Consider the following 16,554-nt stretch of genomic DNA (forward strand, 5'->3'; position numbering starts at 1 on the left):
AATATCGAATCCGAACAGAAGCATCTTTTTGGCATATGACAAATATTCCCTTCGCCTTTAATTAATTTATTTTTAGTACACTTCTCTAATCAAACTCGAATCTTTGTGTGTGTTTCCGAAGATTTATTATAGTGTTTTTTGATCAGAAATTTGAATCATTCCCCCACGACACATTTGCTGAGTCAGCGAGAGACCTCGCCAAAATTTTCGAGTGTCAGACAAATATGTGAATGAGACACAACGGAAGAGTCTCGAGAGAAATGAGAAATCATCATTTTGCGGTGGGGAGGGGGGGAAGGTGACTCAGGCATTCAATAATTTCTACTTATGTATGTTTATGACATCAGGCGATTATTGTATGGATTTGTAAATGAAGAACCAGCGAAACTCCTCCCAGAAGGCTTCTGCTGCCCTATCGACAGGGGTTTCCACTTCCTAATTTGTATTCCTGTTTTTTTTTTTGGTCTACTCCTGACCTATGGTCCGTCCACCCTTTCTAACATCTTTTCGACTACGGCCATGCCATGGCCAAATATTGCAATTTCTTTCCGCCTGACAACAACAACAACAACAGCAAGAGCAATAGAGCAGCAAACGGCAAGAGAGAAAAAGAGAGGGATGGCAGCAGTAGAAGAAACAGCAACCGAAAGAGAGGTGCACGAAGAAGGAGATGGAGAAGTAGGCACTGGAAAAAGGCAATGGTTTGGTTTGTTTGTTGGCGGCGGCAGGGTGAGGAGCGTGGAGGGGGAGGGGGAGCAGGTGAAGGGAATTGAGAACAACAGTTATGCTAGAATTTTTGTTATTGCTTTGTGCTACACTTTTGCTCTTGCATATGAGTGTTACTGTGTGTATGTGCGGCTCTGCTTATGTACTCCACCATCGCATATTCTTACCCTTTGGTGGAGAGAGACAGAGAGAGAGATATGATGATTTTTAACAGATGTTCGTAACGCCATCCGTAAACCCCAATGGCGCTTTATAGACTGGACTCGTATGAATTATAATCCCATGTTCTAGGGTATCTAATGATTCGAGTCGCCTGCAGCAAGACTTCCTTTTCTTGCTTCTTTTTTTTTCTTTCCCTCTTGCGTCCTATGAACGGTTCTCTTGCTGCTGCCTTTCAATGCCTTTTTTGCGTATTCTCTTTATTATCCGTACATACATATATTTTGTTTGTGCGTCTGTGCATAGGAGTATGAGTGCATTTGGTATGTTTGTGTGTATGCCTGTGCGCTGCTCTGCCAGCAGCTGCTGCTGCTGCTGCTGCTGCTGATGGCGACGTTTTACTGCCTTCTGATCTGCCCTGCTGCTGCTGCTGCTGCTGCTGCCCCTCAGTCGTTATGACAAAGCAGTGCGACGCGACGGAACGCGAGCTATAAATAAAATATTATTATACATGTGTATATTAATTAATCCATTGTATTAATAATCAATCTAATAATAATATTAAATGCAATTGCTGTGAGTGCTTTTGTTTGGTTTTATATTTTATTTTTTTTTGCATAGTTTTTGTTTGTTTTTGTGGCCATCGAAGGGCAAAAATCACTTAATACATTGTAACTGTTCTACGGCCAGGCCAGAGCAGTTATACGTCGCACAATATAACAGCAGTGGCTCCCGGCAAGCAGCTGGCACAGCGTTTTTTTTCTTCTTCTTTTTTTTTGTGTGTGTGTGTGTTGGTTTTGTTGTTTTGTCGACTACTTTGCGTCTCCTTCTTCGTCATCGTCGTCGGCGTCAACTTCAACGTCGCTGCGGTCGTTGATACAAAAAGTTTTTTTTTGTTTTTTTACCTTGAGCTCATTTCAAGTTTACAAACAAAAAAGAGTGTAATAATAATGAAAAAAAACACATACAATACTAAATAAGGAAAATCCAAATATACCGAAAACCAAAAAATATAACAACACAACTCATAATAAATCTACCTAAAATATAACAATAAAAATACTAATAAAATCTCACAAAAAAAATAATACCCATACAATTTACAGATGAAATTTTTCAAATATTTGAAAGAATATTTTTTGAGAGAATAATTTGAAAATTGCAAAGAAATGATTTCCCGGTGAATAGTGGCAAAAAAAGAGCAACTATATTCTCGTTCTTATGTGATATAAATTTTTTGTTGAAGTTTTTGTGGCGATACACAGATTGCATTTCAAATATAGTTTTTACTGCTGAAAAAAGGCAAACAAAAAATGTGATCCCAATGGAAATTGGGAAAATTAATTATTTCAAATAAAAGAAATAAAACAACAAACAAAAAAAGGGGAAAGTGTACATTTAAAATCTCTTTTGTGTGAGTGTTTTTTGTAATGCATTTATTTTCAACATTCAGGCAACAAGAAGAAAGGCTAACCACAAATCAAGATCAAAAATCGATTTAAATATATACGTATATTCTCGCCGTTATATATATAATTATATAGAGAGATATATAGTATCATCATCATCATCATATATATATATATGTGTGTGGATCAGAGTTCTACATGTGTGCAATGCAAAATTGGCAATTGCAGGCGTCGAGCTATCAACAACATTATCATCAACAACAACAGCACCATCAACAACAGCAACAACACCAACAGAATCATCATCATCAGCTACAACAGCAACTGCTGCTCCAACAACAACAACAACAGCAGCAACAGCAACTGCAGCAGCAACAGCAGCAACAACAGCAATTACAACAGCAGCAACAGCAACAGCAGCAACAACAATTGCTAATGCCACAACAACAACAATTACAACATTTGCAATTGTGCAATAACTATATAATCAACACGACATTCAACAACAACAGCAACAGTTGCCAAAATAGTTATCATAGTTATCACAGTTATCATAACAACAACAACAATAACAACAACAACAATAGCACCACAAACACCCCCACCAATCAAAACAACAACAGCAGCAACCAGCAGCTGCTACAACAACAACAACAACAACAACAGCAGCAACAACAACAACTATTGGCCAACAACAACAATCTAGAGGATGATGTTTATTATTTGTTTTATAAAGATTTTTATGTAAGTGTTTTTGTTGTTGAGTGTTTGTTTTTCCACCACCCCCCCGCCCTTTCCATATATCACATGTAAATCCTTTTGGTGGCATACGTTTTTGTCGGGGCACGTTCTCGCATTCCTCGATCTCTCTCATTTCGGGCGGTATTTATACAGTATTTGGTGTCTGGTATTTTTCTGGGATTATTCTGTTTTGGCGCGAAGGGACTGCTGTGAGGGTTAAATGGTAGGGTACTAGTATTTTTTATGGAATTATGGTTTGTTATTTTTGTTGTTAGAATCAGTCTAATATTAATATTAGTATTCAAGATTATATTTCTAGTATTTTCTGGCATTTACTATTGTCTAGCATTGTATTTTCTGATAATTTTCTATCAAACAATGGTCTAGTCTTCTGTATGGGTTTATGTTTAGATTAATCTAGTAGTTTCAGGTATTTTTCCAGTATTTTATTGGTACTTTTTCAACAATTGTATTGGTACTTTTTCTTGTATTTTGTTAGTATTGATACTTGGTTTGTATCGGCATTTTTCTTAGTATTTTTCGGTATTTTCTAGTATTTTCCACCATGAGCTAGTTTAAAGAATCCTGGACTGAAAGATGGATAGAACAGAAGCGGACACAAACATCAAGTTGGAAAAATATCTAAGGGTTTATATGTATTTACATTGATCGTTAGGGGGATGGCGGGCGGGTGGTCTCTATTATGTTCACTACGGATATACATATGTATCTATCCATCTATGGCATTATCTTTATTTGATATCTGGTATTCCTCGTATCAGTGCTTATCAGACATTAGGTGATGTTTATCTATAGATCTTTTTCATAATCGAAAATCCAATTCAAAGTTCAACGGAAATGCCTATATAATCGTTGAGTGTAATGATATATATACTTACCCATTGCCTCCCTCTCTCTCACTCTCTCTATAGCGTATGACTCATGCCCAACCCCTATTACTAATCTCTCTCTGTAACCCCTAAAACGCAAAATATTGTCTTTCTGTTCGATCAGGCGAAACCGAAAAGGGAACGGAACCCAAACACCCATCCATCTGTCTTTCTCCTGCTTGTCCCTCTGTAAATATATAACCCCTATATCTATTTATACAATGATCTACAAACGAGTATATTCTCCACTATTTTTGCCAGAAAATGGATTCATTTTCAATGTCAATGTCGTGTGCCCATAGATTATTATGTGATATATATAAAAGGGTGGAGGGGGGGCGCATGCCGTAGACATGTAAATTGTACAATCCCATATCTCATTTATTGTTGCACTTTTCCGCTCTCTATATACAGAAATGAGTGAGAAAATTTGCCATATTTATTGTACATAAGGGGGGGCGCGGGTGTTTCTTCGATATACTATGATTCACACCCAGCAGTATTCAGTATTTTGTGTATTCTTTTCAGTCATCAATGAGGCTGCTTTTTCGGTCTAAATGGAATATTTAATGGGGTTACAAAAACGTTTGGATCCATTTTAGGCGTCTATTTACTGCAAAATGCAAAATCTTCGATTTTTTCCGACCGATGGGCGCTTTCGCATGACGCGCAACCATTTGATCGCCTGATTTTTCATTACAATTTAATCTTTGTATCTTTCATATCCATTCGACATCTTCCTTCCCCTTTTGTTTACGATTAGACCGAATGAAATGCTGGCAAAAATTACGTCTCAAAATAAAGACAAACTCTTGGGTTTTTTTTTTTTTGGGTACTTGAGCCCTAGGTTTTCTGATGTATCTGTATCTGTGGCTGTGGTGCTGCCCCAACGGGGGTTGATTGTCCAACCACGTGGACTTTGGAACACAAAAAAAAATTGATTGAAATGCGCAGCAGTTGATTGAGGAAGCGGAGGAGGAGGTGGAGGAAAGCCTTGGGCCCAAAAAGGCCACAGGGAAAAATGTTATTCATATTAAATGCGTAATTAACAAGAAAGAGGGAGATAGAGAGAGATAGAATGAGAGAGCAAGAGACTAAATATATATTTTGTCCCTTTTTTGTTTTTTCTGTTGTTTTTTTTTGGGAGGGTTGAAGTTTTTGCAAACGAAAACTGAATTTCGTTCATTCCAATTATCTTCGAGTATCTTGAATGCAATGCCTGTAAAAATAAACACAGATACACAGATAGATACAGATACTAGATACAGATACACAATTAAATAGGTGGGCCGTAGATAGGGTCTCTCGTATCTAGATACAGAATTTCCGTTTTGGCTCTTTCGTTGTATTTCCATAATGTTCCATGACGTTTCCAGCAACAGCGCCCCCAAGCGATTTCGTTGCGGTTGTGCCATGCCACAAACTATATATGTATCTATCTATCTATCTGTATCTCTGTCTCTGTCTCCCGCTTTCGCTGCTCATTTGGGTATAATTTGTGGACTGAAACCAGAAGCAGGTGTGTGTTTGTCTGCCTCTCCGATTGGAATCGGAATTCATTGAATGCGCTCTCGTTTTGCCCCAAGGGCCTGAAGGGTACTTCAATCTCAAACGATATGGTTCTTATAGTTGGATTGAAATCTATCTTTGGGGGGAAATTGTTGAAGTACATATGTATGCAGAAAAAGATACATAAATCGTATCTTCAAAGGTTTATAATTCTATCATAAAATATATTAATATTGCAATTTATTTAACACTGAAATAATTAATCTATTTAATAAAGAAAACACTAAGGAAATATAAAAAAAAAAACAATTTACCAAGAGAAAATTTTTGTTTGTTTGTTTTTATTAATTATAAATTATAATTTTTATAAAAACAAAAACAAAAAAAAAATTAACCAAGGGAACATTTTATTTTATATTAAGTATAAATTTGTCCATTTATTTATATAAAAAAAAGACAAATTAACCAAGAGAATTAACCATTTTATTTTATATTGATTTATGTATATATATTTTATATTTATTATTAAAAGAAAAACAAGGAATTTTTATAATTTTTTTTTTGTTTTGTACTCTTTTTTCGGCTTGTTTTGTCCGAGGTCTTTGGCTGTTATAACCATCCTACAAGCCCAATTAAGGTTTTAAGTCTATTTTGAGAGCCACTTGTGCCCCGGTGGCCCCCGCTGCCTCCTGGGGGAAATGGAAAATGCATTTGCCAAATATTCTACAAAAACCTAATCCTTTTCTCGTGCCTTTTGGGAGGGGGGGGGGGGAGGGGCTTAAGGCACTCGACAAACATTTCGTGCGGATTTGACCTCCTCCAAAAGGTGCATACATATGTAAATATATATATATTGAGTTTTGAGATACATTGGACACACAGATACGTAGATACATAGATGGACGAGCCAATGTATACACACAACACACACACACAGACCCACGGGGAGCCTACACAGTAATTTTATTTTATTCCTTCAAATTTTTGGGCATAGCCTCCAAGGTATATCCGACATAGAAGGTGGTGGAGGTGCCATCAAATATAGGTCTCTCTTGCGTGTATCTACCCCGCAGATGAATGTACCTTGAGAGCCCTTGTTTAAGAAGAAAACGAAAAGAGAAAAAACCCTTCTGCAGAGAGGGCAGAGAGCCACAGAGACTGAGAGAGGGAGAGCAGCGACAGCGACGCCACTGCGGCAGTTAGCGCGTACGTGGGACGACGACAGCGGGGAACAACAGCCAACAACAACACATTTGGCAAACACACACGTGATAAACCTACCAACCCACCTACCACCCCACCTCCTGCCGGCCCCCTGAAAAGCCTAGCATAAACAGCAGTCACTCAATGCGTCATTCCACACAGAGCGTGGGACAGTGGGCGGCAGTAGGGAGGAGCTAGATGGTAGATGGTGGGCTCCGACAGACAAAGAGAAAGAGAGAGACAGAGAGAGAGAGAGAGCTCCAAGTGAAGCAGCAAATGTCCCATTTATATACCGACCTCTACCCTGGAAACTGGACCCTGGACACTGGGACTCTCAGCCACCCACTCACTCATTTGTCCCGCAGATTGTCCTCCTCCAGGCAGCAGCAGCAGCAGCACCACCACCACCAGTGGCAGTCTCTGAGAGTTTCAGCCCCCCCACCGCCTCCATCATCAACTTCAGTTTCAGCTGCAGTTTCGTCTTCATTATGCATACATACACATGTATGTACATAACTCTTGCCACAGAGGACTTTATGATTACCATCAGCTGCTTGCAGGGGCAGCGGCAGAAGGGAAACCCGGGGATCCATAAGACCCCTCAATGAAACTTTCCCTTTTTTAGATAGTTTTGGCCAGATCGGATCACTATATCATATGATTGTCCTAAGAGTACTGTACTCTAGGGTAACCAAAGGGTCCTGCCTCTGTGGCTTTCAAGCCTCATTTTCGTCTTTAGTTTTCAGCTTTTAGCCTCATATTTGCCACTGGCTTTAGTTTCAATTTTGTATTCGGCCTTCAAGCTTCAATTTCAGCTTCAGGCACTAGCTTTCAGTTTCAGAGTTGCATTTCGTTTCATCTTTGATCCATTCTCCCAGCGTGCGTCCATTGAATGTTGAACTGTAAGAAATCTCTGAAGCTGGTGCTCTCCATAAGAAAGATACCAACTTTTAGGAATCCCAAGGGATCTCTTGAGAATTCTAGCCTTAGTTTTTATCTGCTTCTAGCGATTTTTTTGCTCTTCCCAGTCTCCATTCTCTCATTCCCCCTTCTTCATTTTTTCGATCTGTGTTTGTTTATTGCGTAATATCTGCCGTAACGCCGTCTTTAATGCGTCTTATTCGTAATAATTTGTGGGACTGAAAACTGCGTAATTTTTGTTTACATCAAACATGTTTGATGCCTGGACCCCTGGAGAGCGACAAGGAAAAGAATATTTTAATAGGAGACCGAAAGAAAGAGAGAGAGAGACGGGGAAGGGAGGAGGGTGGGAGGTGGACCCACGCAATTACCTTTTGGCCATATTTTACATACAAATGCACCTACACCTACACATACATGCACATGTACATACATATTTAATTCCTGTACATTAACAAAATTGTGCAATGTGCAGGCAGCAGCAGAGCAGAGCAGCAGGCAGCAGAGCAGCAGGCAGCAGCAGCAGCAGAGCAGAGCAACAGCAGAGCAGAGCAGCAGCAGGCAACTCAATCACGACTTTGCCTGCTCTGCTGCCGCCTTGGTTTTGTTGTTTTTGCATCGAACGACGATTCTCGTCCGTCGTCTGGTTCGAGTCGTTTCTCTATGTGTTTTGTGAGCGAGAGCAAGAGGTAGGAGCCAGCGGAGCCAGAGCAAGGAGCAACCAACTACTAACGGACATGTCTGACGCACATGCGTGTGCCTGCGCGCGCGCTGCAATGACTTCGTAAGCGTCAGCGTCAGCGCAGCGGCCGTGTCGGCAGCTGCAGTTTTGGTGGCTATTTGCCATGGCCTCCTGCTTGAGCACCTTTCGCGGCTGCAGCAGCAGAAGCAGCGCCAACGAACATGCTCAGGCATTCACTCGCACACACACACACAAACACACACACGCAGACCCTCGAGAACGGGCAGCAGCTGCTGGCAGCGGCAGAGCATAACAGGAATACAAGAAGAAAAAAACAACAACAAAAAAAAAGAGAGAGCTTTTAAGAGACAGCAGGCAGGCAGGCAGGCAGGCAGGCGCCCACCCGACAAATTAGTCAATTACCAAATGATTGAAAGGTGTCAAAAGGAAGTAAACAGCCCGGAGGAAGTTTTCAGCTAATTGCCTTTATTGAGTGAATTTTCGAATGGAATTTTGGGAAATCAACAAAAATACCACAGGGCACGGCACACCTGAAATATATGTACATATATGGTATTTTATTTTACAAAAATCTGAATTCTTTGCTTATTACTAAGAAAATATTCTGATAGCTTAATTCAACGAAAAAAGGAAAAATAATTAAAAAATGGAATGGAATGGAATTTCAAAAATTCAGATTTCCTGCAATTAAAATACAGAAATACCAGAAAAAAAAGAACATTTCGACTTAAAGGTTCCTCAAATGATTAGATCTCGAATTCAAACGCGCTCTGATGTTTCAAAACGATTGAAAATTAAAATAAATGGCTCTTAAAATGCATGAAATATTTGCTTGGTAGCAGGGAGTGCCATTACTAATCTGTTTTGCTTGTCAGGTGGTTGTTTTTGTGTGGTGGACGACTGAACTGGACTGGGGCTCTGTTTTGTCTCCTTTTAAGCGAATGTTGTTGTTGTCGTCGTCGTCTTGCTCTTCTTTCTTGTTCTTGTGATTCTGGCTTGGCCGTCTTCGTCTTCTGGTTTGTGGCGGTGTTTTCTGTCTCGCGAGCTTTCCTTCAAGGAGACAAGAGGCACGGATGACGACGACGTTGGTCGAGGGGAGGGAGAAGTTGAAGGCAAAGTAGTTGTTGTACAGTTGAGCCATTCAGAGTAGACACGAATGGAGAGTGTATTACGAGTTTGTGTGCATGTATGTGCATTATGTGAGTATTGTATGTACATTATGTAAATAAGCATACATACATGTGTCTCTAAGTGGGCATAGGTATGTCTTCGGACTCCCCCCACCCCGATAGACGCTGATGATGGCGACAACGACTACGACAACGACTCCCCCGGTCTCTTTATTATTACTTTACTTACTTTTTTCTCTACTGCTGATACCCTATCCTCGTTGCCTGGAGTGTGTATTCGAGGCCGGTTCTATCTATGGGAACACGGGTCTCTCTCTCTCAGTATCTTTCCATCTATAAGACATACTACCCGCTTCTTGCGGCATCACACCTCGGTCGCTTTTTTAGCTTCGGTTGGTTTTGGGCCATTTGATGTCCATCTATAGAGTCATCTTATCTGAATAATAGGTATACCGATTGTCGTTGCACTGCTTTCTGTCTTCTTTTTCTACTTCTTGGTCTACTTGCTGTTCACGGGTTGAACATTTAACTATCCTTCTTCTCCGCAATATTCGTGATATTCCTCTCATGATACTGTTATGCATCTGTGTATCGTTGATTCGGTTCATTTTGGTTTTTCTTGCACTGCTTGCATGGAATGCGTACAGGAATCTAATGCTCTACAGTGAACTGCTTTATATTGATATCTAAAGTGATATACTGCTGTATAGTTGTCTACTGATTCACTCCTTGCATTGCTTCAAAGTTGTCTACTGCTACACTCCTTGCGCTGCTTTATACCTATCTTGAGGGCTCTTCCACTGCTTCACTCCGTGCACTGCTTTATACCCAACTTGAGGGCTCTTCTACTGCTTTACTCCTTGCACTGCTTTATACCTATCTTGAGGTCTCTTCCACTGCTTCTACTGTAGATCTCTGTTGAAACAATGAATCATTCGCTAAATGATCATCAAAATATAGCTTCCTCGGTTAAAGGTTATTCGAGTGTGTGTGTGTGTGTGTTGTACTTTCTCTCTTTCTAGAACCACGCCACATTCCATACCATTTCAGTAGTAGGAAATTCTTTGCCCGCAGCACCATTCTTCTTCCACAGTCGTTCCAGTGTTTCGTTCCCCCTGGAAAGCAGCAGCAGCGTACAATTGGAAATGGTGACTAGTTTCACCATTCCATTCCATGCCATTCCATTGTGTTTTGTTGTGGCTCGCTCAATGATAATCCAATTAAATAACAACAGTTATAGATCTGAATACATATGTGCTATAGCCGTGTGTGTACATCTAATGTATCGGTATCTATAGGCGGCACACATCTATCTGTGAGTGTATCTGTATCTATTTACAGTCTAAGTGCATTTATAAATCAAATAATCTATGTGCTGACGTCCGTGTACGGTTCGTTCTGCTTCCAACTTCATTTCTCACTCCTCCTATGGCTATGCCTATTCCTCTGACCGAACCGCCGGCCCTCCGCTGGTCCCATCGTATTCCTCCATCTCCCCACCCTAATGACGTCAGCGTAAGGCAGCTTATAAAGAAAAAAAAAACAACAAAAAAAACAAACAAAATGCAAAGCAAAGCAAACACAAGTAACAGTTCATAATGGAACGAATGGCGAAAGCGAAGAACGAAAACTACAAAAGAAAAAAGAAATATGTGTTTTCAAAGACAAACCAAAAACCAAGTACAGTGGTCACTCGAGAGTGAGGGAATAAAATAATATTCAAGCCATACAGAATAATCCTTTCGCTTATGGGAATTTTCTCCAATGAATCAAGGGCTTTTTATTTCGAAGATATTCCTTTGAGAATATTTTTCAGCGCATCATAAGATTTTTATTCCAAGTCCAAAGGTTTTTCATCCATTTTCTTGTGGAAATGTTTGTGCAGTGAAACATGGCATTTTTATTCAAATGGTATCCTTTCGCTTATGGGGATTTTGTGCAGTGAATCAAGGGCTTTTTATTCAAAATTATTTCGCTTATGGGTCTCTTTTTTTTGCAGTGAATAAAATTGTATTCTTGCGCTTATGGGAATTATGAATAGCAAAAAAATGGTTTCTTTGAGAATTTTTTATCAAATCAAAAGATTTTTTTAAAAACCCATTCGCTTATGGGATGTGCAGCGGATCAAAGGTTTTTCATCCATTTTCTTATGGAAATGTTTGTTCAATGAATTAAGGGCTTTTATTAAGAAGATATTCTCTCGCTTATGGTCGTTTTGTGCAGCGTATCAAATGGTATCCTTTCGCCTATGGGAACTATCATCAGCAATAGCGTATTATGGGATTTGTATTTCAAAGTTATCCATATTCTTATAGGAAATTTGTATTTTTAAACCATTTTCTAATGGGAATTTTGTATCATTTTGATTATGGGAACTATTAACATAAAAGAAAGAGATAGATGATAATCTTTTTCACAAGATATTCATTCGTTTATGGGAAATTTTTACAGAGAATGAGTGGACTTTAATCCATTTAATTACAGTGAAATAAGGCCTTATTCCTGAATAGGTATCCGTTCGCTTATGGGTATATTGCATAAGAAATAAAGTTATATTGAATTCCGATGTGCTTATGGGATACTGCATTTCGCTTTATTCGCGATTCCATAGTGCAAGTTTTTGTATCAGAACTAGTCCCATGCATATTTTTTTCAAATAGGAATACAACTTTGTTGCATTTTGCGCATCTGGATCTGTGCTTAAAAAAAGGGCCGCCACCGCTATAAGACGCAATATGGAGGGTCGGTCGGAAAGGTCACACATATAATGGAACGCGATTCGCTTAAAGATCCCCAGTATATAGAGGAAGAGACACAGATATAGATAACAGATATAGTTGCAAACCAGTATTAAAATACATATATATTTATATACAAAGTACAAAGTGAACGGATGCACATCGTCATCGTCATCTTTTGTCGTGAGAGAAACAAATTTTCATTCATAAGGCACTACGTCCAGGGTAATGGAAACTCTGGTTGGGGTTGGGCACTACTTCTTATCCGCTCTCTCTCGCTCTCTCCCTCTCTGTGGTACTCCTCCTACTTGTTCCCTCTATTTTGCTTTTGTTATCAGCATTTTTTCTTTGTTTTCTATTTATTTATATTTTGTTTATTCTTGCAATTTATTTATATTTTTATTATAATAAAACAATGTCGGAGGTTGTCGCGCCGCTCTCTGTCTGTATCGCTCTCCTACGATGTTCGATGTAGAATTATTTCAGATCTAAACCAAAAATAGGTCAAAAATGTAATTGAAATTAAAGAATATTTCAATCAAAAGTCAAAAGAAATCGCCCTACCGCAGGGGATTGTCTATTTATTTATGTATCTGTATATGTATCTATCGCGTTTGCATTCCGAAATCTGAAAGAAATCGCTGACAACTGCGAGAAAGGCTGACAATTGTGTGGAATGGGATTGGGAATTGGAATTGAAATTGCATTTGGAACTGAACTGAAAACTGAACTCGAAAAAACTGAAACTGAAACCAGAAACTGGTTTCCCTTTCCCAATCCGCAGCCATGTGCATTGTCTATAGATTCCAGTTGAGAAGGGGGAGGGGGGGCACAGATATCAAGATACGCAGATACTCGTTTATAAAATGCAGTTCAATGAATCGTACTTTTCAAACATAAACAGAAAGAGCGACAGACAACATTCACGGGTAACATTCTTAACGTTTACGATCCTCGATCCTTAACTCTTTGCGATCTCGTGTCCTTTCGCTTATGGGAAATTCGTTGAATGAAGCCACGCGAATCCCAGAGATTGTACGGAAAATGTCTCAATAAAATCCATTTAAAAATGATTTCGCATTTCGGACATTAGGCATTCCGTTTCGTTGTAATTTTCATTTAATCTTTCCCGTTTCTTTGTTGTACATTTTCTTTTATTTTTTTTTTTGTATTTCTATCGCTTTGCACGCAATCCGCAAATCAGTGGAAATTATATACATGTAGATATGTAGATATGTGTGGATATAATGTACGATACAGTGTTGTGTATAGCGAAGATCAACCTCTTTCTCTCTCTCTCTCTCTCTCGCTCTCCATTCCCCCAACTCTCCATTCATCATTCTTTCTCGCTCGCTGTCTCTTTCTCTATCTCTATCTCTCTGTTTTCTCTATTAACAAATGCCTGAAAGCACTGAGTAGATTCTGATTTTTCTCTACTTATAGGCGGGCTCTATACGTTTCGAGGGGCAGTTTGTAGCCTTTCGCTTAGGGGAATTTTTGAGAGAGACAGTTTTGGGAGAGGTCCTTGGGATACCTGATATAAGTTTAAACTCTGTGGAGATCTATAGAAGATTTTCCAAGGCAGAGTTTTCGAGATAGATGGAAGATCTCTCGGGCGAAAAATCAAAGAATCCCATCCATCCAAAGGATTCCATTTTAAACAAAGGATCACTGGACTTTTATTTGATTTCTAAGAGTATTCCATATTCGTCTTAAAATACATAAATTTTTCTCTTCAATTTTTCTGCTCAAGTGTGTCTGTTTTTCTCTTTTTTTCTTGATTTTTTTTTTTGTTTTTATTTCTTTTTCTCGCATTTTGCACTTGAACGACTTTCAATTGAAATGTGTATTTATGCAATCGGGGGCATGTGCCTACGAGTATATATGGTACTATATAAATGTATATAATGTACAACAGAAGAAACCCCCCCCCCCCCACTCCCACGCCCACCATTTTTCATCTCTCTTTCTTTTTGATTTGTGTACGCTTTTGCTTTGTTCGCTTGGCCCATAAACAAAGCAATTTACATGCAAACACACTCTACACTCTCCAACACAAGCCATCCATTGGGCCAGCAACGATTGAGAAATTGAAACATCAATCGACTGACAAAAACCCCAAATCAAAAGAAAAAGAGAAAGATCCCTTGAGGGAAATACAAGTAGAACCCAAAGAGGATTTCATCTAAAATACGTTCTTTCTACAGATCGAAACATATTTCTTTCACGAAAGAGCTTTCTGGTGGCTGTCACGCGTCATGCGGCACAGCCCATCGGTCGGGCTCCTTATTTATCTAAACACTTCATCACTAACCAAAACTAACTCTTTCTCTTTCTTTTTTTTGTCTTTTTAGGTAAGTTTTCATGGCTTTGCGACAAAATATATGTTAAAACTAGAAGGATTTGAGGCCTGTTTTGTAAGTAAGGAAAGGAGGAGAGTTCTACGATATGTGCATGATATTATTGAAGGTGATAGCTCTTTAAGAGCATTCTTAAGGCGAATTGGGGTACTGGTTGGCTAGGCGAAAGTTCTATAATCCAACAACAAAAGACTTAAGAATTAACGGTCCGTGAAAATCCAACCACAAAATACACAGTCTTTGTGCTTGCTACACCCTGTATGGTCGGTCTCTACACCCTGTAGTGTCGGTCTCTACGCCCTGTTTTGTCCATCTCTACACCCTGTTTTGTCTGTCTCTACACCCTGTACCCTTTCGCACTGCAGAACAGTCCATGCAGACCCTCTCCACAGCTCCTGCTCCTGCTCCTCGAAGAATCGGTGGATGGGAGACCCCTTCTCCCCCCCCACCCCCTTTGGAAATTCCTTTCGCATTCCCCGCTTGTGCCCTCATTTGTAGTAGTTTTTGAAAAGTGTTCATTCAATTGCAAGTTACGATGACAAAAGTTGTTCAACTACTTGGCTTCCACCCCCCGCTCCCTGTGCACCACCATTTACCCCCCATTCACAACCACCTCCAAGAGTAGCCCCTAGCAACAGCAACAGCACCCCTATCTCTGTGTCTCTTTCTCTCTCTCTCTCTCTCTATAGATGATTCGAGAGTGGTACAGTATGCACTACTTTGATTTCTCTCACGTTTCAACTAATTAATTTCTTTGACGACATCAAGAGCTAGTGTTTCATTTGTGGTGATAATCAAGAGTTTTGACAGCTCAAAGTCCATACCAAGCAACCGCCCTTGATTCTCGCTTTTGTTAAAAGTTCAAAATGCATTTTGCAATGAAATAAAATACAATAATTGATGGGCAAACAAATTATAGAAGATGAGTCCAGTCCAGACCTCTTAACCCCACTATAGTATTGGGTTTTGCACAAAGTAATTGAATAATTAACTGTGCCAGAGAATGGGCAGTGCTTTGCCCTTGGATAACTTTTGAGGAGAGACACCAAAGACTTTGGGGCAACAGGTTGCTGGATCTTGGCCCAGTGTTTATTTCATTAGGTTTTTGCCATTTAATTTGAAAGGCTTTCAGTTACAGGTAAGGCCTAATCGAACGGCCAAAAGCGGCTAAAAACCGCTGGCCAAGAATGTGCTCTCCACCTGGGCGAACACCTGATCGGCATCGGGCCCCGCATCGATGGTCTTCATCTGGCCGGTGCCCTGAAAGTATTGGATGATGGGCAACGAATGCTTGTTGTAGGTCTGAATGCGCTTCTTCAGAGTCTCCAGATTGTCGTCGATGCGCCCGGAGCCGTTTAGGCCGCGTTTCAGGCAGCGCTTAACGCAGACCTCCTCAGTGCAATTGAGGAACAGAACAAACTGCATGTCCACCTTCGGGGACATGCGACGATTCCAGCCATCCAGATTGTCCTGATTGCGGGGAAAGCCATCGATGAGGAACATCGAGTTCCCGGAGCTCTTCATCGCCATCTCCAGCAGCGAACAAGTCACATCCACGGGCAGAATTTTCCCGTGGCGCATGTGCTCCTCGATCATCGTCCCGTACCGTGAGCCCTCGCGCGAGCCCTCCTCCCGCAACAGATCGCCCGTGGACAGGTGCGTGAAGCGGAACCGATCGGCGATTCTCGAGCACTGGGTACCCTTGCCAGCCCCTGGGCCGCCAAGAACAAAGACAACCTTGGCTTTGGTCGCGAAACTACTCATAATTGCGTTCGAAGAGTGTTGGAACATTTTATCGAGTTGTTGAATAGTTGCCTGACGTTGACGAAACAATAAAGAAACTGTTTGAAAGTTATTCCACTGACTCCCCAAACTACAGGATAGCATTCGTTCCAAAGGGTGTTTTTCAACACTAATGTAATATGTGACTACTTTATTAATAACACTGGCACGTCTGTGCCGTTTGACTTCGGTTTTTAGAATATCTTTATTGAATTTATGCTGATAACTCAGACAATATATATATATATATGGTACATATTTGTCTTATCAGCAGAATCGAGAG

General features: G+C 40.1%; 2 protein-coding genes across 4 annotated transcripts in view; one reads left to right on the forward strand and one right to left on the reverse strand.

Moving 5' to 3' along the window:
* Positions 1 to 16,554, forward strand: part of LOC108154706 (neurogenic protein mastermind) — a 94,464-nt gene that overhangs the window by 46,141 nt on the left and 31,769 nt on the right. Inside the window, exon 1 of one of the 3 annotated variants that reach the window (XM_033394344.1) lies at positions 2,967 to 3,038. The exons of the other annotated variants lie outside the window; for them this stretch is intronic. The gene's annotated coding sequence lies outside the window, so the exon portion shown is untranslated. Of the gene's footprint in view, positions 1 to 2,966; positions 3,039 to 16,554 lie in introns of those variants that run through there. 3 annotated transcript variants of the gene reach the window in all.
* LOC108154730 (UMP-CMP kinase 2-like) lies at positions 15,415 to 16,425 on the reverse strand. The gene has a single exon (XM_017285099.2). The coding sequence runs from the start codon at positions 16,374 to 16,376 to the stop codon at positions 15,657 to 15,659; it is 720 nt and encodes a 239-aa protein (XP_017140588.1). The 5' UTR covers positions 16,377 to 16,425; the 3' UTR covers positions 15,415 to 15,656.

The sequence above is a fragment of the Drosophila miranda genome, chromosome XL, assembly GCF_003369915.1.
Source record: "Drosophila miranda strain MSH22 chromosome XL, D.miranda_PacBio2.1, whole genome shotgun sequence".
Taxonomy (NCBI): Eukaryota; Metazoa; Arthropoda; class Insecta; order Diptera; family Drosophilidae; genus Drosophila; species Drosophila miranda.

Bases quoted from the DNA above. Each gene is read 5' to 3' on its own strand.
- LOC108154730 (XM_017285099.2), bottom strand. From the start codon at position 16,376: ATGCTATCCTGTAGTTTGGGGAGTCAGTGGAATAACTTTCAAACAGTT.